General features: G+C 31.3%; 1 protein-coding gene across 1 annotated transcript; it reads left to right on the top strand.

Annotated features, from left to right (window-relative positions):
- The first annotated feature begins 7,294 nt into the window (after positions 1-7,294).
- LOC147810741 (SPARC-related modular calcium-binding protein 2-like) lies at positions 7,295-15,928 on the top strand. The gene is made up of 3 exons (XM_087160711.1): positions 7,295-7,329; positions 12,380-12,492; positions 15,734-15,928. The coding sequence occupies exons 2-3, from the start codon at positions 12,390-12,392 to the stop codon at positions 15,874-15,876; spliced, it is 246 nt and encodes an 81-aa protein (XP_087016837.1). The 5' UTR covers positions 7,295-7,329; positions 12,380-12,389; the 3' UTR covers positions 15,877-15,928.
- The last annotated feature ends 8,642 nt before the right edge of the window (positions 15,929-24,570 follow it).

Genomic DNA, 24,570 nt, shown 5'->3' with positions numbered 1-24,570 from the left:
ATTATTAAAACTGGAAACATCAAATTATCTGAATAAAGCAAAGAACAATGCATAACATCTAAGTAAATCCTAACCACTCCGAAGTGCAGAAAAATATCTTCCAGTGGTAGCAACATTAAATTTTTTAGTCATAATTCTTACGGATTAATAAATGCGATTAATAGGGCTTTAACCCCTTCGCGTCGACTGTCACAAATACGTGCCAGCATAAAGCAGTATCAATCAGGGTAAAAAGATAAAACTGGTAACCAAAGTAGTTCTGTAGCAGTTAATTTGTGGGCGGGGTTATAATTGTTTGATTTATTTCATTCACCATAACTTAGTTCAAAATAAAAATATTTGGTTATACTTTGAACTAACATTTATTATATATATGATTAAATTAACAATAATTAAAGTCAACGCAAAGTAAGTGTGTCAAATTAGCAACGCCTACATTTAGGTTACCGTTTTTTATTTATTTACATCCAGATTCTGATTTTGTACGAATGCTTTTATGAAACACCCGTCCCCTAGGGTTAATTACCCGTCACCCATTCTTAATAATTTAATGGTTTATATGAAACACCTCTTTGCAAATATGCCAATTACTCTGAATTTAGTAAAATTTGCCAATTTTTTTAAAAACGCTGCCTAAACCGTAATATGGGTGCTACAGGCGACTAAAATCAAATAAAAAATTTAGAAATTCACTTCATTCTTATTTATTTATGACCTCTTTAATTACTCGATCGCAACTTCTACTACTAGGACTTACATTTTAAATTATTCATATTCAGAACAAATATATTAACTACATTCCCTTTTAATAGTAAACTGAAAAAAACATACTAGAAAAAGTTGCTAATTTTATTATCTATTAATAAAATTTGGAATTCGATCGGTCACCACTTTCCGCATTTTTAGTCACCCGTGACAACCCAGTCGTAACATAGTGGCGTATGCATACCTGCCAATTCTTCCACATTTTCCCGAAGATTTTATTTTCATATTTTAAGTGGTAGCAATAGGTTATTCCAATTAACTTTTTGAATTATAATGATAATTATAAATGAGTTTGACCACCACTACATATAAATTATTATAATAAATATATCAAAGCATAATAATCCTTACGAGAGCGAATTTCAACGGGATCAAAATATAAATGTAATTTTGAGTCAGATTGTTTTTCGTTTATTGTTTTTCAACCACTCTGAAAATCAATTCTCGGAAAGAGTGAAAGTTGGCAGGTATGCGTATGATCTAAGCCGTTGAATTACTGATAAGTAGTAGTAGTCGTAGTACCTTTTAAATCTAATTTACTGAACTAAGAATCATACATTAAAAGACTACCACTCAAATATATTTATTCGCTGTCCGGAGCAAGTTGGCATCTGTCTTTGTTACAGTCATTGATGGAAATAACTATAACAAAGGCTTTGAAAAAGTTGTTGGCTTTGAAAAAGTTACCGAAATTCCGAAAAATCAGTAAATTTTATAGTATTCTACCGGTTTTGAAAATATTTTGTAGAATACGGAGCAATTGGGTTCTCTAATGTCTTTCATATTATTTTGAGTACTACACATGCTATGCAACTCTCATTTACTCCGGGAATGCTTATAAATGTTGCACATTTGTTTTGTGATTTTTTTTATAACATAAAATCATTTCTTAACAAACCAAAATTGTTATCCTGACGAAATCAAACAGAACGAATTGTAGCTGACACAAAACCTCAAGTCAATGTAATATTTGTATTGAGAGTTAACGATTTAACTTACTTTTTATAAGAATCGGTGATAGCTCTTTATTGCATATAAATTTAGTACACTTACATCAAAATTTTGTATTTAAACTTTGAGGACAGTAAAGAACGGCTGAGTAAATACTTTTATTGGAAATCACTCACTATTTATTCATCGTAAAATTTAAGGCAAGAAACTGAAATAAAAAACGACAGGAAATCTTCGACATAGAATAATTCACTGCGTATAATTCATTTTTAGAATAATCGACTCTTAACTTTATTTTTCGAAAGGCTCCGTCTTTATATGAAATGATGCTTTTTTTTACGAAAAATATAGTATTTTTATAACTGCTGTGAGTTTGCAACTGTATTTCAAAGGTCAAGTTTAGCCTATCTAGTGCCAGCACTGTCTATGCTTATTTTGAATATGGCGCAAAACGTCAATGTGGAGAAAAGCCACAGTTTTGTGAAAATGATAAGCTCTTGTGGTGTAATTTCTTCAATATTTAAAAGCTTACTTCTTTTAATCCTTTCGAGGATGATTTAGTAGTAGTAAAATGGAATTTAAATTGCAATTTTAGGCAGAAACATACGCTGTATTTTGAAGAAGCTTATACGGACTGCCACCATTGTATTACATATTAATATATATGCTTATTTTTTCAAAAATAGTGGTGGTCAAATAGATTATAAATTAAGCTTATAAATGCTAGAAATTTAAAAAAAGCATGCATTTTGCTACCACTTTAAATATAGAAATTTCGCTTCTCTGACTATCTCGAGTTTTTTTTTGGATTCGTGCATATTGCAATGCATTTGTAAAGGCATATGCTGCGGAAAATGGATGCTCAGATATCAGAAAACTTTCTTCGTTTTTTACGTCCTGGTATTTTGCAAACACTTCATTTAAGTGACAAAATAATTAGAGTTACTTCGTCGTGGTTTTTAATTTCGTTAAAATTATAGAAATACTTCATCATTCTATTCTACTTCCCCCCTCCCACCCACACACACATAAAAAATCGTAGTGCCTCATGTATCTAACTTTTCAAATAATCATTATGACGTAGGCACGCTATAGGTGCATACCTGCCAACTTTTAATCCCTTCCCTTATCATTTTTCCCAGTGGTATTAAAATGGAATTAAAACTCCAATTTTAAGCAAACAAATACATTGTATTAGAGAAAACTTAAGTTGACAACCAAGATAGTAACGGCAGACCTGCCAACTTTTAATCCCTTCCATTATCATTTTCCCCAGTGGTATTAAAATGGAATTAAATTTTCAATTTTAAGCAAAAAAGTGCGTTGTATTTGACAAAAATTAAGCTGACAGCCATGATAGTAACGCATATTAATATATGTGCTTAGTTTTTTTAAGAATAGTGGTGATCAAAATCATTTAAAAATTAAGTTTATAAAAGAAAAAATAGTATATATTTACTACCACTTTAAATATGAAAATAAAATCTTCTGGAAAATCTGGAAGAATTGGCAGGTTTGTAGGTGGCGTAACGCAACAAGAACACGTAGAGCAGAGAGAAAATTTATACCCATGCCCGGAGCGGGAATTGAATCCCACGTCTTCCCATTGCGAGGCAAACTCCTTTTTTTAATTTGTCACTTTATTTTCGATTGCCAAGTCTTTATTCTAATTTTGTTATTCCATTTAACACGTTCACGCCGGGAAAAGTGAAAATACTGGTAGAGGAACTATTTCAATACTAGATAATATTCGGGAGGAGTTAATCTATTCACTGTATGGAAATTTATCACTGCGAAGAAGCAATTCAATATAAAAATTGTCTCCGTTAAAAACAATTGGTAGTTATAGATTTTTATTATTCCCGGAAAAAACTAAAAAATGAAATTTATTGTTACCAGTCTTTACTCCGGTGCGCTGCCAAGATGAGACAATCTAGCGTGACCCACCGGTGGGTCACCCGTGCGTGAACGTGTTAACAATCCCCACAATGTAAGGCTCCTATACTATCAGAGCTGACCTATCAAGCAATATTGGAGCAAACAAGTTCGCAAGTTAACGTTATGTTAGTATTAGTTATGTTATTACAGAGATGCCAACTGCGCCGGACACGACAAAATAATTAAAAAAAGGTAAATAACTACAAAGTAAATTTTGCAAATAGTTGACAATATTTGCTTGCTTTTAAAAATGTAAATCATACAGAGACGCCAACTGCTCCGGACGAGAAAAAATAATTTTAAAAACGGTAAATAACTACAAGGTAAATTTTACAAGTATTTGACTATTTTTGCCAGCTTTTTAAAAGGTATAGCATGACATAAGTACCATAAAGTGGTGAATTATATGAGCCTAAGCATTGTTTAGAAATAGTGGCGCATTAAAATCTACTAAATCGAACTTATGAACCCCAAGAATTACAATTAATAAACTACCACTTGAAAAATATTTATTCGCTGTGCTTATGTTAGCTCTTTGCTCCAACAATAAATGATAAGTCGGTCTGTCTAATTCAGGGGCTCTACCACAATATACTAACTTGGGTAGACCCTTGCCGCCTGGCTAATCATAGGAGATTTTCTTGGTTTTCTTCTCCATATAACACAAATGCGGGTTAGTTCCATCAGAAAGTCCTCCATAATGGCTGAACTGTCCCAATGCTTGATTTAGTTGTTCCTTTGTTTTCTGGATTGGGTTCAAAATTACAAAACTACGAAGTTGAACGTTAGTAGTCGTGAACTGAAAAGTCGGTCGGCTGTTCAACGACGGTTATAAAAATAAAAAAAAATAAAAATAAAAAAATAAAAACTATCATAAAGGTTTGAGTTGGAAAAAAAATTTCATCTTATATGTGAGAGTTAGCGTTTCGTCGTATAGCTCGTGATTTCGTGACGAAGTGATTATCAAAATTAATGAAATGCTGCTGAAGGATTGCTTAATCGACATAAATGCGAGTTATATTTATAAGAGTGATGTGACATTTTGCAATACGTTGTAATGAAATATAAATAGCTTAGGTTATTTTATAGTTTTCAGTTTCTACATTCTCTTAGGGTTTTGATAGCCAAAAATTTCTTTAATTTACATCGATTAAAATTTTAAAAATTATTCACATTTGTCTTATATTTGAAAGTTCGCGTTTCATCACAAATCTCGTGATTTCGTGACGAAATGATTCTCAAATATAACGAAATGTTGCTCAAGGATTCCTAAATCGATAAAAGTGAGAATTTCATTTCTAAGGGTGATGTGACATTTTGTAACACATTGTAATGGCACATAAATAGCTTATACTATTTTAAAGCTCTCAGTTTCTACATTTTTTCATGGTTTTGACCACCAAAAATTTTTTCAACTTACATCTATTTAAATTTTAAAAACTATTCACATTTTTAGTGAGTAGAGATTAGCGAGTAGAAATTTTAGTCTCAGTACCTTTTGAACCGAAATTTTGTGTCCTGATTTAGAAAGTATATGAGACAATAGTAGACATATAAGAATGACATTCCTACGTTAATATTAAAATATATTTTTCAAAACCAAATCGAAAAATTTGTGGCTCATCATTATTCCAAAACAAATATTCAAATGCAAATTTTATATCGCTTTCTACTAATTTCAATTTAAAAAAAGGAAAAAATTATAAGGAAAGATGGGTACAGTCTGCAAAAATTTTAAAAAATGGAGACAATGCGCTGTGAATTTATAGCAAATTTCATAGGCTTTAATTTCTTGTCAGTTTCAATAATTCAGTTGGTCATACATAACATATATATTCAATTTGCAGATATATTTAGTCAACAGTAATTAGTAAAAACATATTGTTCCTTCAATCCTTTTCTATTAGTTTTTCTGTTATGTAGTATCTCTGTGCGCCATTATCATGCAGTTCAACTTTTAGAAAAATGTTAATTCAATTTAATTAATAATGTTACAACTATATTAAAATGTTAATTTCAATTTAATTAATAACAAGTGAAAGAAACAAAAAAGTCTATTTTCAACAAGACAACTTTCCGCATTTTGAATTATAGAGAAAAATTATAGCAATTCCTGATTTCAAACGATATTTTTGTATTTTGTTTTAACGAATTAGACATCATCACCCCATTATGAGATTTTGTCTTATTTTTGAAAGAGAAAAATGAGAGAAAGTTAATTGTCTAATTCTCAACATTTTTTCTGCAAAATTAAAAGGTATGAGGCCACTATTGTATATTATAATTATAAATGCATATTATATTATAATTATAATATATGTATGTATATTATAATGATAAATATAATTATATTAAATATGATATCATTGGAAGGCAATTCATTTGAACAAAAAATGATAATTATAAAAAACACATATGAATAATTTTACGAATAATACCCTTTCTTTCTACCTTATATTATGTTAACGTCACCTTGACAAGCAAACGGTTATACACAAGACAATAACTATTGCCCAGAATAAAATCCCATTCACAAAAGACAACAGCTTGATTGGCAGCATTCAGTTTTCTTTAACCTTAATTAAAGCAGAAATCATTTGTTGTTTTCCAACCACTAGAAAAATAATTTTCTCTCATTGTTGGAGCTGTTTAGCCAATGCATACCTGCCAACTTTTAATTCCTTCCATTATCATTTTTCCCAGTGGTAGTAAAATGGAATTAAAACTTCAATTTTAAGCAAACAATTACATTGTATTTGAGAAAACTTAAGTTGACAACTATGATAGTAACGCATATTAATATATGTGCTTAATTTTTGTAAGAATAGTGGTGATCAAAATCATTTAAAAATTAAGTTTATAAAAGAAAAAATAGTATATATTTACTACCACTTTAAATACGAAAATAAAATCTTCCCGAAAATCCGGAAGAGTTAGCAGGTATGCCAATGCCTTTTTATCATATCATAACCTTACCAGCATATTTTCTAGCTAGTAATTCATTCAGTTAAATTAAACGACAATATTAGGATCATATCAATAATAGTAAAGTAAAAATTTGATATATTAAATTATTTTTTGTAAATATTGGTAGATTAATTTTATCAAAAATAATTCGAATGAGGTTTTAAATTCTTTGGTAAAACTCGCAAATATGGAAACCTAACGCTGATGAAAGCGGGCATAATTTGATTAATGGTTTCAGTTTAACGAAAACGTTTACAATGAATCCTAAATATCGTTTATCGAAATAACTTTACTTTCTAATTACTTTATCTGTTTCAATCTATCATCTTATAATCGACGCAAAACAAAATTTTATATAACATTACCTCAGCAAATGTAATGTGAGTAAACATTAAGACACTAAACTGCATGACCATAAAAGCTCTCTAAGAGCAATGCTGTGTCATAATTGTTTCCTAAATATGTGATATTAGCAATAAAATCCACTTGTTCATATAAATCGATGTAGTTTTCTGAAGTATGATGCATTAAAAAAAATCAAGTAACGTCATGTAACTTAATTTTAGTATAATTGAAACTTAGAAGAACATAAAACTTATCTCTTTAATTTAATTTTTATTAGTTTTCGAACCTATATAATATTTGAAAAAGTGCTCTCTTTCACACTTTACTTTCTAATTTCAGAGACAAACGGCATCACATCTTTAGGTAAGTTAAAGAGCACTTTAAAATAGTTTAACCAATCTATTACTGTTCTGTTAAAAAACCTAAAAAAGCAAATTTTTAAATCGTGGCAATTTTGCAACACATTTTGATTTATAGTTTACAACGCTCCAATGCGGTAATAAATCCTTATGACATTACTGTTAGTTGATTCTCTGTTTTTGTCAAAGTTAAAGAGATTGTAAAATAATTTTATACATTTATGCAATTGGTATTATAGTACATTAATTCACGCAAAAAATTTCTTGTGGCGAAAAATTTTATTAAAATATGTATGTAATTATCACCATAAGCTACCATTATTTTAGAAAATATTTTTCCTTGTCCATTGCGAAAGTAATGTCTTAATATTTATATAAAAAAAAGAATTAAAGGAATTCAAACCACCACTAAATAAAATTAATTTTATTAGACTGTAATATAAATGTCGACGACGTTGATGACGATCTGTAATTTGTAAAGTGCCTGACCGCGTTAGCTATATTATGCCTTAGGGCGACTAATGGAGGAGTTTAAGGCAATTGGCGGCTCGTTTTCAACCAAAGATTTTATATTCAAATTTAAAGTGGTAGCGAAACTCCATTCAACTTTTTGAATTATAGTAAAAATTACATCTGAGTTTGACCACGACTTATAAGTAATTACAACAAATATTTAGAAGAACATCAGTCTTTACCATAGCGAATTTCAACCCGGTCATTATATACATATATTTTTGAATAAGGCTGTTTTTATTTATTTTTTTTTTTTTTTGTAATTGTTTTACTACCACTTAGAAAATCCATTCTCTGAAAGAGTGAAAGTTCGCAGATGTGCGGTTATATAAAAATATTTAGAAACATACAAGGTTATATGCTAAATATTGATAACTAATTCAAATTAATAATTTCGGATAATAATAATTTCGAATAATAATAATTTCGAAATAATACTAATAATTCGGCTGCCCCGTGCGATTAAAACGGCAAAAAATGGTGACTAATAAAATTCGCAATTTTATTCATATTTTAAACTTTTAATTTCATTTTTTTTTTCCAATTAACTATTGAATGTGAATTCAAAGAATAATTTTGCTTTGAAGATGAATGATTTGAAATCATAATGGTAGTTACTATTGAATAATCAAAGAGATAAAAAAAATTTAAAAAAAAAGGAATTCAGTTTCTACCACTTTTTACGATTCTAGTTGCCTGTGGCATCCCTGTGAACGCTTTTGTTTCCGTTCATAACATTCGGAAAACATACAAGTCTCAAATGTCGGACGGTAAGTCAACCTTTTACAGGGATTCACAAGCGACAAAAATTGTAAGAAATGGTAGAAACTCTATATTTTCTATTTATTCATTATCTCGTTCATTATTCAATCGTAACTACCACCAAATTTAAAATTACTCCTATTTGAAAAGAAAATATTTCATAAAATGCATTTCCAATAATAAAACAAATAAGAAGAACTAAAATTTGGCGGAAGACGGGGGCTAAAAATAAAATTTCAAAATTGTAAAACGCTCACAGCACATATTCATCAAGTGACGCTAAGAGAGCATGCAGGGATGCATAACCCCTTAACGGTTACAGTTAAATAAAAATCGCACTAAAAATAAAAATTTAAAGGTAGAAATTCCAACGCGGTTGTAAAAACCAAAACTAAAATAACTACACTAAATTTTCCTTGAGAACGATAAATAACAAAACTGAATTAAACCAGTTAAAATAAATATAAAAAACGATTCGGCGCAATTATGATGCAGCCACATCACACTTCCAATCTATATATTCAAATAAAAGTGTTTTGACAAATATTAGCAACAAGCAGGAAAGTTTTATTAGTAGCTACCCTAAATCACAACTTGCGCCTACTATTTTTTGTTATTAATTTGTATTATTGTCAGGGGAGCAACCCTTTCTTGTAGCTGCGTATAGCCGCGGGGGAGAAGGGTCCTCAAGTTTGCTGCCTCATGTCACAGCTGATAATGTAATCAGCCTCCTGCTTTACGTATCGTTCTAACTTTTGTATATAGTTGTAAATAGTCTTATTTTGTATTTAGCATGTCGACTTAACTTTTCGCTTTATGATTTTTCATTTATTATTCTTACGCGACTCTTTGTATATAGTTTTCAGTTTCTCCCATTCGGTGTTTAGAGCCTTGCGCTACTCTAAAATTCGAAGCAAGCCGCGCCTAACTCATTATTCCGAATGTTCGCGAAAAGAACCTAAGACAAGAGAGACAGACAGAGGATTAGGAGACAAGATATAAAATACCTATTCATATAAAGAGGAGATACGAATTCATTCGGACGTTCTTGTTTAGCCTACGCCTCCTATAACTGAGAGCATCCACACGGTTTTTTGTAGGTAGTCCGATCAGACCACTATGAAGGTAAACCAATAAGTCATAGAACCATTAAATATGAAATCTATTAAAAATTAGAAACTGGTAGCAAATTTATGTCTAAAAAAGTTTTTAATTTTTGAATATAATTGGTTCGTTTTACTTACTTGTCAACCACTACAGATTCAATTCTCAAATATATATGATAAATTTCTCTCAAGTACTTTTAAAATAAAACCACTTCTTACAGCCCTCCCCGACGAACAGTATGGATTCCGACAAAAACTAGATACCACCAAACAGTTACTCCGAATAATAGACTATACTGGCAGAGCAATCATAAATAACGAAACAATAGCCTTCCTGATGATCGACATATCCAAAGCATGTGATAAAGTATGGCACACTGGTACAATATATAAACTCATACAGCTGAATTTTCCACCCGGCATAATCAAACTCCTATCCTGCTATCTTTGTAATAGAACATTTCAAATCACCATCAAAAACAAAAAATCCACAAAGAGAAACATCACAGCCGGAGTACCACAGGGCAGCATTCTGGGATTGATATTATACATATTATACACTTATGATTTTCCTATAAACAAAGCCGATTATAACAGCATAACAGCCTATTACGCAGACGATACCGGTATTATTATTAAATCCAGAAACCCAAATCATGCTCTTCAAAAACTACAAGACCATATAGACGAAATAGAAGACTGGTGCTTAAAATGGAAAACTGCAGTAAATGCTGGAAAATCACAAATATTAATTATACAAAAAAGAAGAATTAAAATACTTCCACAACTTCAACCAAAAATGTTCAACATACCAATACCAATAGTTAAAAAAGCAAATTATCTTGGTCTTATAATCAATAGCAAACTCACCTGGAATGATCACATCAAAAGCACAATACATAAAGCATATGCAGCAATAATAGCCATACAACCATTAATATATAATCAGAATATGTCACTTAAACTAAAGAAGCTACTATATACAGCAATGATCCGCCCAATACTTAACTATGCCTCACCTGCCTGGACAACGATACCTCAACATCTACTGAAGAAATTAAACCAATGCCAAAACAAGATCCTTAGAAAAATAACCTGTGCAAGATGGTTCATCCGGAATACCAATATACATGCAGACCTCAAAATACCAACTCTATCACAGCATATATACAAGCTAAACGCAGATTTTTTCGATAAAGCCATAGAATGTAAAAAAGCAAATTTTAATGAAATCTTCAAATTTGAAAATTATATCAAAGATAAAAACTACAGACCAATAGCTGCACATTTCACCTCCGACGCCTCATATCATAACTATCAAAACAAATAATTTCATCAACCTTTCTGAAAATAACGTTTACTCATGCTGATACAATTCTGAACAACTCCAAAATCAAACAAACACTGTTTAGAGCAAGCTGCTCAATTTATTTTTGATTCCTTTTTAGTTATTCAAGCAAAGAGCTTGAAACATTCATAAAAGCAACTCCATTGCCTGCTTACCTCATTGCTCAACCAAAACTGTTCAAAAATTCCAGATGAATGGGATAGGGGCCGCTTCGCGGCCCAGTAAAATCTAAACACTAGGACTAGACTTTTAAAATAGAATTTAGGTTCATGCGCACAAGTGGTTCAATTTTTAAATAATCTGCGCAGACTACTTATAAGAAACCGTGTGGAGGCTTTCTGATGTAAGAGGTGATGGTACAGCTCGTGGTATTCATGTTTGACCCGAAATGGTACTCAGTTTTGGATTTGGCACTCATGTTTGACCGATTACGAGCCAGACTCATTATATGCACGTTTGACATTAACACGTTCACGCCGGGAAAAGTGAAAATACTGATACGGGGAAAGAGAAAATACTGGTAGAAGAACTATATCAATATTAGATAATATTCGGGAGGAGTTAATCTATTCTCAACAATAACAATTCACTGCAAGGAAATTTATCACGGCGAAGAAGCATTTCAATATAAAAATTGCATCCGTTAAAAACAATTGGTAGTTATTGATTTTTATTGTTCCCGGAAAAAAACTAAAAAATGAAATTTATTTCTTACCAGTTTTTACTCTGGTGCGCCGCTAAGATGAGACAATCTAGTGTGACCCACCGGTGGGTCACCCCGGCATGAACGTGTTAAACTATTCAAGGAGTCCAACTCGTGATATTCAAATTTGGCCTGAAAGTTTCATCATGAGTCAGACTCGTGAAAATAATGCAAGGGGTTAATATTTGAATCGGATTTTACTTATCATTTTATGCTTGTAACTGATGATACCGACTACTTCAATTTCGCGTTTTTCGTTTTCGTTACTCGTATCGACCCTTGTGGTGTAGCTTTTGGGACCTTCGAGATAATTTATGACGTCACTAAGTTTCCTCCTTTTAATTTTTTCATTTCATTTCGTTCTTATATTTAATTCCATTTCATATGTTTCAACTCATCACTCCGATGAATCAGTGAGTGGTGCCTTCGGCGGCAGACTCCGACATAGTGTATACTTTGTAAGCTTGCAAACATGCAACTAAAACTCGCTAAAGGAAGATTAGTATTACGTAAAGAATAAAAGTATTAAAGAAATATATTTTAGTTTTTATTAGAGTACTGAGTTTTTATTAGAATACTTCCTTTCCTAGATGCATAAACAATTATTTTCTTCTTTTAACAGAAAACTCAAGATGAGAATCTTTTTACTTCTACTTTTCGTCGCCATGCTTGGCACTGCAATTGGCGCCCAAATCACAGCCTGCAGACTTCAACGCAAATCAGCTAAAGGAGATGGTAAATTTATAGCAAATGCATTTTCCTCTATAGTCTTTGTAAATAGACTTCTCAAGGTTACGCGATTTCCCTACTCTCTACACTTTATCTAGTCAGTTGCCATGTTACGTTTTAGTAACATGGCAATTTGGTAATATTGGAAAATGATAGCAAGGGGGTAATGCAAGATTTACCTAAACTATGGTAACAGAGAGGGGGGGAAAGTGGAAAAATTGCATAACTTTGAAAAGATTTATAAATCTTTAAATGGCCGTGACCGAATACTATGTCTGACCGAATTTCGAAGACAGTAATAACTGGAAGTGGAAAGGTTTCCATTTAGATTTTTTAGTCTGCACGCGAAATCATTTTAGAATAATGTTTTATACTTTTTCATAGTCGGAATGGAATTACAAAATTTTAACTTCAGTATTATACCCTATTTCAATTAGGCAAGTTTAAGCCCGCTTAAGTCGCAAAGAAAGCTTAACTTTAAACCGAGAGAGCTTAAATCATTTTCCATTTACATATATTAGAGCTAGCTTATCTAAAGCTTTTTTTATGTGCGAGGGTATATTAAAATTGGGTTAGAGATTACAAGCTTTATTGTAAATTGTGGGCAAAAAAACATCACGTTTGCTCATTTATATATTGTTTTTTACATCATAAATATTTAAATCATAATCCATTTGCTTATGAACTTTTTAATATTTTTCTGGCCAAATAAATCATTTTAGGACCCCTAAGTATGTAGCAAAGCCTACATTTTTGTATCGGTCCAATTGTTTTTATGATTTATTCGTTTTCCATGCATAGCCTTCTGCTGTGCGATAGCCATCTTAGGAAAATAACGAGATTAAAAACTTGAGAATTTCCTTCACAAACTTTGCCACCACTTTAAGAAAGATCGCATCTTAAGCCTGCTAGTGAAAACAGGGTATTATCCATTTTCATTTCATAAAGGGCTTTGTCTCCTTTTCGCTTCTTTCGCTAGCCCTAAGGATTGCTAAATTATATTTATTTTTGCTTGCTTCTTGATGGTGAACAGTTTATGACATATTAAATTAAGTACTATTCAATTGGAAGATCCCAGAATGAATTTCATTTCATTTCATAGAATTTTAAAAGTTTTGTTTTATTTATGTATGTTCAAAAACACTTTTAAACTTTTGCTTATTTTAAAAAGTTTTATTCAACCACAATTATTAGAAACGGAGGTGACTCAGAGGCTAGACCGCTCGTTCCCCAATGAGATGAACCAAGTTTGAATCACATCGATCATTAAGTCGATACGAATTCCGCACACGGCTCGCACCGACCAAAATAATCCTGCCGTAAAATATCCTCAGTTGTAGATGGATCGTGAGTTAGAGCCCCCTTAGTGGCAGGCATGGGAGGTTTTCATTGTTTTCCTCTCCATGTAGTTACATAAAAAAGTTTTCCTCGAGCGCTAGTTTGTCCCAATGCTTGATCAAGAAGTTCCTTAGTCTTTTGGGTTGGGTTATAGAGTTTGGTTTTGGAGTTGAACATAGACAGTTATAAACTCAGAACAGTGTTGGCTGTTCAACGCGGGTTATAAAATATAATAGCACCTTCAAATGATAGAAAGTAGAGATTTTAGGATAAAGTTTATATCTAATTATTGTTCTTGGCTAACATTTCAACTTCCTTTACAATTTTCTTTTTATTTTTATGTCAATTTCTTTTTTAAAAAAAAAAACTTGTTAAATTCTTTTTTCCGAAGATATCGTTCAATAATAGTGAAATAATGTAATTCCCGATACTGTTTTACAGTTTTCTATTCTTTATTTTAAATGAATAAGTTTAATGTATGTATGTACAATGTGGATAAAAAGTAAACACCCTGGAAAAGTTTTGATCTAATGGTCGGTTTCTCATATCATATGTGATGGTTATCTTAGCATCAGCCCCGGTAGGGGCTCTAACTAATTCATCTGAGTGGAAATAAATAATAAAACGCCGAAGCGCAACTGAAAGGTGAAAGTTGGGGTTCAGTATCTTTTACTGAGAGAAAATTAAAATGAAGTAGTGAGATTGAACAAACAAGTTTAAGAGAGAGAAGAGGTTTTGTGGCAGACTGCCTCGCCTCCCTTCGAGGTATTACCCCCGAGCTTCTCAGGTGCACAGTAGCCACATAGCCTCAGAGATAAGGAGAAATACATAATAAATGCGCAAAGTTATTTACAAGTATTTACAGCTATTTACAAAATTTACGGGATATAGCTCCGTCGGATAGGAAAAAGGCGGTTGCCGGGCTATATTTTATGTTGTCTTTGATGAGCTCAAAATCAAAATTTTTTAAGTAATTGCACGTATGACAAGAGAGTGCATCTCTTAAGAAACTTGCACATAGTTCAGCTATGTGCTTATCTATTTTGTTGATTTTTAACTCTCGTCTTAGACCTTTCATTCTCATGGATCTGGGGGCTCCAGTGATATATATCTGAGGAATTTATTGGTCGGTTTCTATATATCAAATGTTTAAATATTAAGATGGAAAAGATTAAAAACTGGTAGCAAATAAATTTCATTTTAGCTTTTTTGCGGGAATAATAAAATATCCATAACTAACGAATTTTTTTAACTGATATGATTTATATATTAAATTGTTTCTTTCCCCCTAAAAAAATTAATAGCAATGAATTGTTTATTGTTTGGAATTGATTTACCCTCCCAATAATTATCTATCATTGAAATAGTTTTACTACCAGTGTTTTCTTACTTTTGACCTGTTTTCAGATCTGTTTGCAAAAATTTTGGAGATACAAATTTAGAGGTGCAAATATTATAAGCGAGAAGAATGCAGGCGCAAAAAATGTACCTAGTAGGCAAGCTTTTTGCAAATAAATGTATTCCACAAATTATTCTCAATTTTATAAATTTAAATGCGTGAATTTACATGTAGTGGGAAAGATCCCCTACAGAACAAACCAATGAGTCCAAATAAACTTGTGAAGCGCAAATCAAATTTATTTGGTACGCGCTTTCTTGAAGCATAATAAAACCTAAAACTAGTTCTTCAACATTGAAAATATGCGTTCTAAGCTTTGTTTAAAATTTACTGAAACACATGCTATTTTTAATTTGAAGTATTAAGCTACATAATTTACCCTAGTTTAGAATTTGGTAATTCTTTGATCGTATTCTCAATACCCTCTTTGTTTGATATATATAATTGATAATAATCATTGATATATATTCATTAATAACTTTTTGCTACGGTTTTTCTTTAACAATGTAGACTTCAAGCCAAGGTGTAATAAACAAGGAGACTACGCTCAAATTCAATGCCGATCTGGATTCTGCTGGTGTGCTAACAAACAAGGTGAAATGCTCACAAAATCCCAGAAAGGAAAACCAGATTGCTCCGGCAAACCATACTAAGAAAATCTTACTTTTCTGAAATTGTAATAAAGTTCTGTAGCTGAAAAGTAAATTATTGTTGCTTCTATTTATTTATTTTAACAAAACGTTGGTAGGATACGACACCAACCAACCAAGAAAACGTTGGTTTTTTTCAATATAAATGTAAACAATAACAATCTCGAGCTCTTGACCTTCTCTACTTCCAGTTACAAAGTATGCAGCTGCTTACTACAGCTTATTCTGTGAGGCGATATTTTTAAACCCATAATTTTGCTTCTAATAAAAGAAATAAATTATGCAATCTCTCAAATCTGCTGTATTTCGCAAGATATTCATGATATTAAGTAATTCTGGTGAATTTGAAGTGAACATTTGTATTAGTTATTTATAGATGTAATGTTAGAAAAGGGGACATGGTTGCTAGCTTTTCCAGCAGTCTCGATTTAGCATCTTTTTACTTGAATATTACTTTTTGTTCTAGTAGCAAGCAATGTACCATCATACCTTAGAGTTAGCCTATTGTTTCTATACCTTATTGTTAGCCTATTGATCATCTTATAAATTATCATTTAGGTTTAAATATCGAAGTTGGTATTCTGTTAATAAGGCACGAAATGTTTTATAACGATTATTGTCTCAAATGCCAATTCTGACATCTTGAAATGACAGGTCTTCAAATGACGATTCTTCTTTTAAACACAAATCAAATACACGCACACGAGAAATAACTGCTCAAGAGAGTCTCAAAACACAATGATCACGTTGTCAGCCCAATGACTTCAAAACAAACCAAAAAACAGTAGCCCGGAAGTATAGGCAATCAAGAGCTTGCAGCGCCACCTAGTGTAGATAACACCATTAATATAATATGGAAGAGGCTTCAAGTATAATAAATAGCTGTCAACTTGTTCGAAAGATTTTACTAAGTGCCCTAAAAATATTACTGAATTCTTGAATAATTACCACTAAATTATTGATTATCTCAATTATTCTTCAAAAGTTAGATTTATAATTAATAGCAATGGAAATAGAGTGAAAGCTCTCAGGAGCGACCACTATTGAAATGGAGGTTAATCGTTCTTAGAGGCCATAGATACAAAGGCCATAGATATCCCCTTTATTAGTCCTTGTTAGGGGCATACATGGCATTCATATTAAATTAAGCCTACTTTTCATCTTAAAGCTCAATATATGGTGTTCATACACACAGGTGGATGCTGGCTCGAATTTATTCGACTCTGTAACAAAAGGGTTTACCAAAGCATACATGGAAACGTTACTTTTAAAAAGTAACGAATGAAATATTACAGATTTATTTATTAATTACCACTAGATTATTAATAAGATCAATTATAAGTTAGTTTTTTAATTAATGGAATAAACCTCTCAGGTGCAACCGCTATATGTTCCACAGCAAAATGATCGGTAAAGGAGGTTGGTCGTTCTCAGGGGATGCATGTGAACGTTACTTTTAAAATGTAGCGAGTAAATAGTAAAAATTTTTAATTTTAAAATGTAACGAGTAAAAAGTACAAGTACAAAACGAAGAAAGTAACGGTTTTGAAGAACATTTCAAGGAAATCGAAAATTCAAAGCAACATTTAATTTTAAAAATGTAAGAAAAAAATATAATTTTAATTTAAAATGTATTAAGTTTTAATTAAAACTTCAAAATGCAGGAAAATGTTATAAACTTCATTGAAATAGTGAAGGTTGAAAATGTGCAGAAACAAAACCAGAAATCAAAATTCGATGTTTGCATGCAAAATTATTAATCTTAAAACTAACAAATATTTCGAAATTTTATTTTCATCATCGAACTTTGCAGTAATAAAATAATTTGTGGATCAAATTTGATAAATACTTGAATTTTTGTTTAAAGAAATAAGTAAAAAAAATTTAAAAAATGTATTCATATGCATACTTAACTCCTTGAAAACCATTAAATTGAAAATTATATTTCGTTCTTTTAAAAGTTAAAAAAAAAGTTATAATTTTAAACAGTGACGATTTTTTTAATTTGTGATATAGACTTTGCATTTCGAATTCACTCTTAATCAAAAATTGAACGCAAATTTTTTTTTCTTAAATTTATTCATAGGTTAATTAAATGTTTAGATGGTAAAATTCGAAAAGGAAGAAAAAAATATTTTTATTTAAAATAAAGGAAATAATAACTCTAGATTTATTAATGCATACAATATTTTAATGAATAATACAATATTTATTAAATGAAGCATAATTTTTATATTTTAAATCTTAAAAGCCAAAAAAATTTTATTTTGTGCAAAAAATGTTTGGTTTGGAACATCAAATAAATTTTTGAAATTATTTAGAAAAACACTCATATAGTTGCCAAATATATTAGTTGTTTAAACACTATTTCTTAAGGGGGGGGGTGAAACATGTGCCTCTTTCACACACAGATCCTAATTCATTGGACCATCAAGTTTGCCGCCTTCTCCAGAGGCAAATCTCGAATCAAAATATTTTATTTTCTATTTTTTAAAATGCAATATTTTCTATTTTTTAGGATACAAAATAAAGGATTATCTGAGAATGTAATCATTTTGTCTGTATAATAAACGTTTGTATTATAAATAATAAAAAATTTGCAACAGAAAGAACTATTACAATCCTCATTTTAATAATCTTGCATTTATGCGTAGATTCTAATTATTAAGTCATTACAAAATATTTATGTCATTCACTCTTGCATCAGATGAAACAAAAGTAAAGATCGCTTAACTGATTTAATGAATCGCAGTAAAATTTTAAAAGTTTTTCAAGCATAATATGGTTAGAAAAATTATGCTCAGAGGTTTTTTTTTTTTTTTTGTAAGGACGATAACACAATTTAGAAATAAATATCACTCATTCGTGGAAATTACACTAAAGCAAGCTGTTACATGAAAATGTAATCATTTTTCTCTAGCGACAAAACAATAAAAGCTGCTAACTATATGCATACTGATCAAATCTAATAAAATTTTCACGATATAATAAACTAATTAAAGAGCTCAATACAAATAATGACAACCGGTTATCAAAATTGCAAATAAAAAGAAATTAAATTGCCTTTTTTGGTTGATATGTTAATTATTAAATGAAACATCAGTGATTATAGAAGAAATATTAGTAATTGCGATGTTTATATAAAAGCATTAAAAAAAAAGACTTTAGCTTTCGTTCAATTTTTAAAAAAAAAAAACATTAATGCTATTGTTTAAATTCAAAAAAATTAAACTGGCGAGTAAAATTTTGCAAATAACTATTGTTTTTACTATTTCTCAGTTTTTATTTCATTAAAAGGCACTTTTAAGGAAGATTTTGAAACAATTCAGAAAAAGTTAGCAATTTCCTTAACATTTTCGCTACAACTAGTTGTTTTTTTTTAATAAAAAAAAGTAACGAAAAACAAGTAAAAGTACTAAATTTAAAAATTAACGAAGTGCAAGTAAAAGTAGGTACTTTTTACTTTTACGTTGGTAACTAGCAACGAAAGTAAAAGTTTTGCCATGCATGCTTAGGGGTTATCTTCATTGACTTCAAAATATTATCCATGATACATGAATTTTCGCAGGCAATTTTAATTTTACTCAGTGTTATTTTCTTGGTGCAGAAATGCAACTTGTGATGTCGTCAGGAAAATTATATCGATGAATAAAATTTTGTGATTTAGTGTCAATTAAAATGATCTTTATTGATAAAAATATTTGCAAAAACAAATACAACTGAATGATAAAACTATTTTAAGAATATAAACAATTGTGCTTTTTTGTTCAAGTTGGCTCTAATTTTATGTTATAAAAAGTCAGCTTAAAAATGAAAAGTTGTTTGAGATGTTTATTTTTTCTTTTAAATATTTTTTTTTCCAATTTAACTTTCAACTCGAAAAATGAATCAAGGATAACAGTGCTTTTTGACTGCAACATGAGGTTGTCGATCTCTTTTAGAGATCGTTAAAAGAAGTTCTTTAAATAAGAGTCACTCAAAAATATTTTGGATACATTTCAATCCACTTATTTGTTTTGCTAATATTTTTTGTTTAGATATTAGTTTGATTTTCCTTTTTCGCATTTGGAGCAAAGATTTTCCCAGTCACTAGGGGATGTTTCGACCGTCTCTCTTAAAGGTTTTCTTCAACACAACAATGTGTATGGAAAGAATTCCGTAACTCCCAAAACTGAACACAAATAGAAGAGGTCGCTTTACAGAGGTGGACTTTCCTGGAGGTTTCACTGTATATAATAATACTGAAATGTAAATTGAATAATTATTTCTTTTACTAAACAGGGTCAAAGAATTATAAAAACAAATAAACGAAAGTTTTACTTTTACACTGGACAAACGCTTAATTTTTAATTTTGTGTCGTTGTTGTTGTGGCTTATCCTCCAAATGTCTGACGAAGTCAGACAAGGTCCATCAGACTGTTGACCCTAATATTTTTTGTCGTAGTATGGGTAACTGTGAACCCTTTGAAGCCAAATTTTTATTAACATATTTTTCATTATTTTGTATTAATTTAAGTAATGATGAGTAAAAAGTATTGCACTTAGCATTTTAATAGTTTATGGTTATGAAATATGACAGAAACACCGGTGTATTTTTCTGGTTAAAGGTAAAATCTTCCAAATACGGCTCATTTCAGACAATAATTTTTCAAATCTGCCCTCATTTGTAGTCAATTAGATAAAAGAAAAACAGTTATTCACTATGGAAATTTCATTAATTTTCAAAATCAATGGTTGATAATAAAATGAATGCAAAAAAAAAAAAATTCATGTCAAAATTTCAATTTTCATTTTTTGTTTTAGTGCAAATATAATTCCAATAATCTACCAGATTTCTTTAGTAGCTATTAGACTGCTTATCTTTAATTAAAAGCACCAAAATATATTTTTGGTCGTAATTAGAGCTTCAGATAAAATATATAAAAGGGACACCGGTGTCCTACATGAGTCAAAGGATTAACTGACCACACTGAGCAGCCTGCATGAGAATTCAATAAGAGCGGTATATGCTCTCGTTAAACTGTTCTACTATAAAATGCTCGCCTTTCGTATGTATTTCGTCTGGTTATAAAAGCGGGATAGCCATTTTTTATGTAGAGGATCAAAATTGTGATGGCATTTCTTTGAATCACGGATGCTTCCCAAAGCTTCACTCAGTGAGACCTAAATGTAGCAACTCGAGTGATGCATATAAATTAAAATAACAGCATAAATTCTTCAGTTAGTTTCTCATCGCTTGAGAAATATCCGCAAGTGATTGAAAACCTAACTAGCACGATTTTGAGGTTCAGTAGATTTTTTTCACTAAGATTTTTTTTCGTATGTGATTTTTTTACAAGCAATGAGAGATGTCCTTAACAAATGTTGTACACCACGATGTATGAAGCAGGATTACATGAGAGGAGTCTTCGTCGTAGAAATATCTTGCAGTTGAACCGCAGGTGCAATTGATTTTGCTCAAAAAATGATTCTGTTGGTGCAACTATTGTACTTTATGAAGCTCTTTAGTTGTCTTGCATACCATTTAATAAGGCTTCTCTGCTCTCAGATCTGGGATTATGTAGCGCGCATTGTGCAGTATTGATATTAGATTATCACTACTGAGGGACCTTCCGATTTCTCCTTACGCACATACGAATCTTTAGAAACGAACTGCTTTCTTTTTAGTAGTATTACTTTATTTATATCCATGGATCCTCTAGACTCCATGTTTATGTCGCACTAGAACTGTACAATTGCCTATTAACAATGGTCTGCGAAACATTATTGAGTACAATGGAAATGCAATGGTTCTCATCAGGAGCCATTTTTGCTAGATGCGAAAACAAATCACGAACGCAAATTTGGAGATGCGATCGAGAATCTGATTGGCGAATTCTATGTGTGTAAATATATTTAGCCAATCAGGTTTTCACTCGCAACAACAAGCTCGCACGTTAGTTATCATCGAAACCAGTGTGAGTGGCCCCTAAAAATTAATGCAAAATATCAACAAAATTGATTGAGATATCTCGGTCACTTCTTCTCTAAAAATTGCTGTATTATCAGTGTTCTTTCAATTTATTATGATATAATTCTGTTTTACAAAACAACTGAGTAAACTTTTCCGGTTGAATCAGTTTTATAACGTCGTAAAGTTCGATTCCAAAAATCAGTGTTGCCAGATTGGGCTACAAGTAGCGGATTGGGCTACTTTTAAAAGTCCCCGCTACTGAAAATTGAATTTTCGCTACTTGCTACTTTTTGGGCTACTTATTATTTTTCGAACGCTACAAATCTTAAATATGAGCTACTTTTTTTCCTTACTGAAATATATATATTTTTTAATTTTTTCCCTTCCCATTATAAAATGATTCTGAAAGTTTACAGCTTCTTTACCATTTTTAAAAAGGACATTTTTGTTGTTGTTGAAAACGTTCTCGCTTCAGTTTTGGATTCTTGATATGTTTTACTGATGGAGTCTATAATCTTTCCATAACACAGATCAGAGGTCTGGTGCCCGCTTGCGCGGGCAGGTACCTTGCCAAATTACATGATCTAGCTAGCTAGCTCTGCTATTAGACTTTCAATTGCAATACTATTTCATAAAATCACAAAAATGCCTTTGAAGAAATTTGACAAAAAGCTAATTGGTCAAGGAAAAGCACTTTTAGAACTTCGCTGGAGCCACAGGATTATACAAACCCATTTTAAAAAGAAAGGTATTGCGATTTCACTCAGCCATATCAGTCGCATCAAGAATTCAAAACTCAGATCGATGCAAAACCAAAAAGAAGTGGACGGCCAAGCTGATTGAAGAAATCAGATTTGCGGAAGCTTGATAAGATGACATCAAAACCGGATCCACCAACACAGGCAAGCATGGCTAAAGCTCTTAACGTGAGTCAGCAAGTTGTAAGCTATCAACCAAAAAAAAAGTTGAAGAAAAAATGCCATAAAAAACCTAAATGTCATCATTTAAGTGAGAGATCGGTGCAGATTAGGAGGCAACGTTCATGGCCCCTCTACAAGCTTCTCCGTAAGGACAGATGGCGAAAGTTCATTACAACTGATGAAGCTTGGATCTATCTATCTGATACCAATGCTAAATCTAAAGTTCAATATCTTAGTCGCGGGCAGAACAGGCGATCCCAAAGGCGTAATGGTTTGGATGGGCATATCCGCCCATGGTGTGACGAAACCTCGGTTTGTGAAACCTGGGGCCAAAATAAATTCTGAGTATTATATACAGAAGATATTAAAGCCCTTTCTTAAGGATGATTACTGCAGATTGTACCCTAATGGTGATGCTGTGTTCCATCAGGACTCTGCCCCATCGCATGCATCTAAGGTCACCCTGAAATTCCTAACAGATCAGCAAGTGCTATTCCTGAGACCAGAACAATGGATTCCAAACAGTCCTGATGCTGCACCATGCGACTATTTCCTATGGGGACATCTGAAAAACAAACTGAATAAGCGAAGAATTTCTACATTGAGAGGCCTTCAAAGAGCTATTAGAGAAGAGGTGAAGAAAATCCCCCGGAAATAATTTTGCGGGCTTTAAAATCTTGGCCGAAGCGTTGTAGACAAACCTATTATGCCGGAGGTCGACATATTGAGAGGCATCGCTGAATTTCATGTAATAAATTTTGGAAATATAAACATTCAAAAATGATCCCTATATTTTTTTGTTACCCTGTATATGGAAAAATGCACGGAGAGTATGATGGGGAAAATGTTTTTTAACTCCAACTATTATTAATCGTTTATCTTCTGGAGAAATAAAATCACGTTACTCGCTTTGAAAATTTAATCCAAAGTCATTAAACCTGATGAAGGAAAATAGTTGTTGTGAATGACAATGAGTTTCCAAGAAATATCGTACTGTTAAATGTTTTTTAGTGAATTCATTTCACTTTTGTAAATCACCATCTATTCACAGATGCACGAAAAATAGGAAAACTTTTATATCTCTCTAGAGCTTAGATTTGCCCGTTGTAAATGCTGAAATTATCTCATTTTGCCAAATATGCAATAAATAAATGAAACAAATAAAAATGAAGTTTTGGATAGTTATCATATTAAAATAAAATTCGTATTACCAAACGCAAATGATAATCAGAATCAGCATCAAGGAGAACGACATGAAGAAATATTTCATAGAAGGCCAAGGCCCACCCAATGATGACGATGAAACGCAAAAGATAGATTTTGTTTTTAAAACAAAAATATATACTATGAAATTTCAAATAATAATTAACTATAACAATGAAATTATGAATAAAAATGACTAAGTTAATTGAAACATAATGCACTTAGTGATCAGGAAAATTGAATAACGACAATTTTTTTAATTCGAAAATGTCAACATTTTAAACCTTTCGAAACATTTATAGTAATTGCAAAATAACTAGGAAAGATAATTACTTTAAATGATAAACACGGTGATGTATATGCTGTGTGTTATAAAAGGAGTTTAGAAAATTATTAAAGCTACTACAGTGAAACTAGCGTAAACTGATCAGAGAAGTGGAACTGCAATTTGATGGTTTTATAAGAGAAGTCATCTTATAAAAATGATAATAAATTGTTGTTACCAGTTTTGCACTTGATCATCAAAATCTTAGATAGGTGATTAACTTATAGAGATGGTCAACTTAACAGGTTTCACTGTGCAAGTAAAGTAAGCACAGCAACTAAGCGAGCTGCGAGAAA

This window comes from Parasteatoda tepidariorum, chromosome 4 (genome assembly GCF_982258835.1).
Source record: "Parasteatoda tepidariorum strain Cologne lab strain chromosome 4, Ptep-v5.0, whole genome shotgun sequence".
NCBI classification, from domain to species: Eukaryota; Metazoa; Arthropoda; class Arachnida; order Araneae; family Theridiidae; genus Parasteatoda; species Parasteatoda tepidariorum.
The sequence above is the reverse complement of the archived record's forward strand: the minus strand, read 5'-3'. Positions and strand labels throughout refer to the sequence as shown.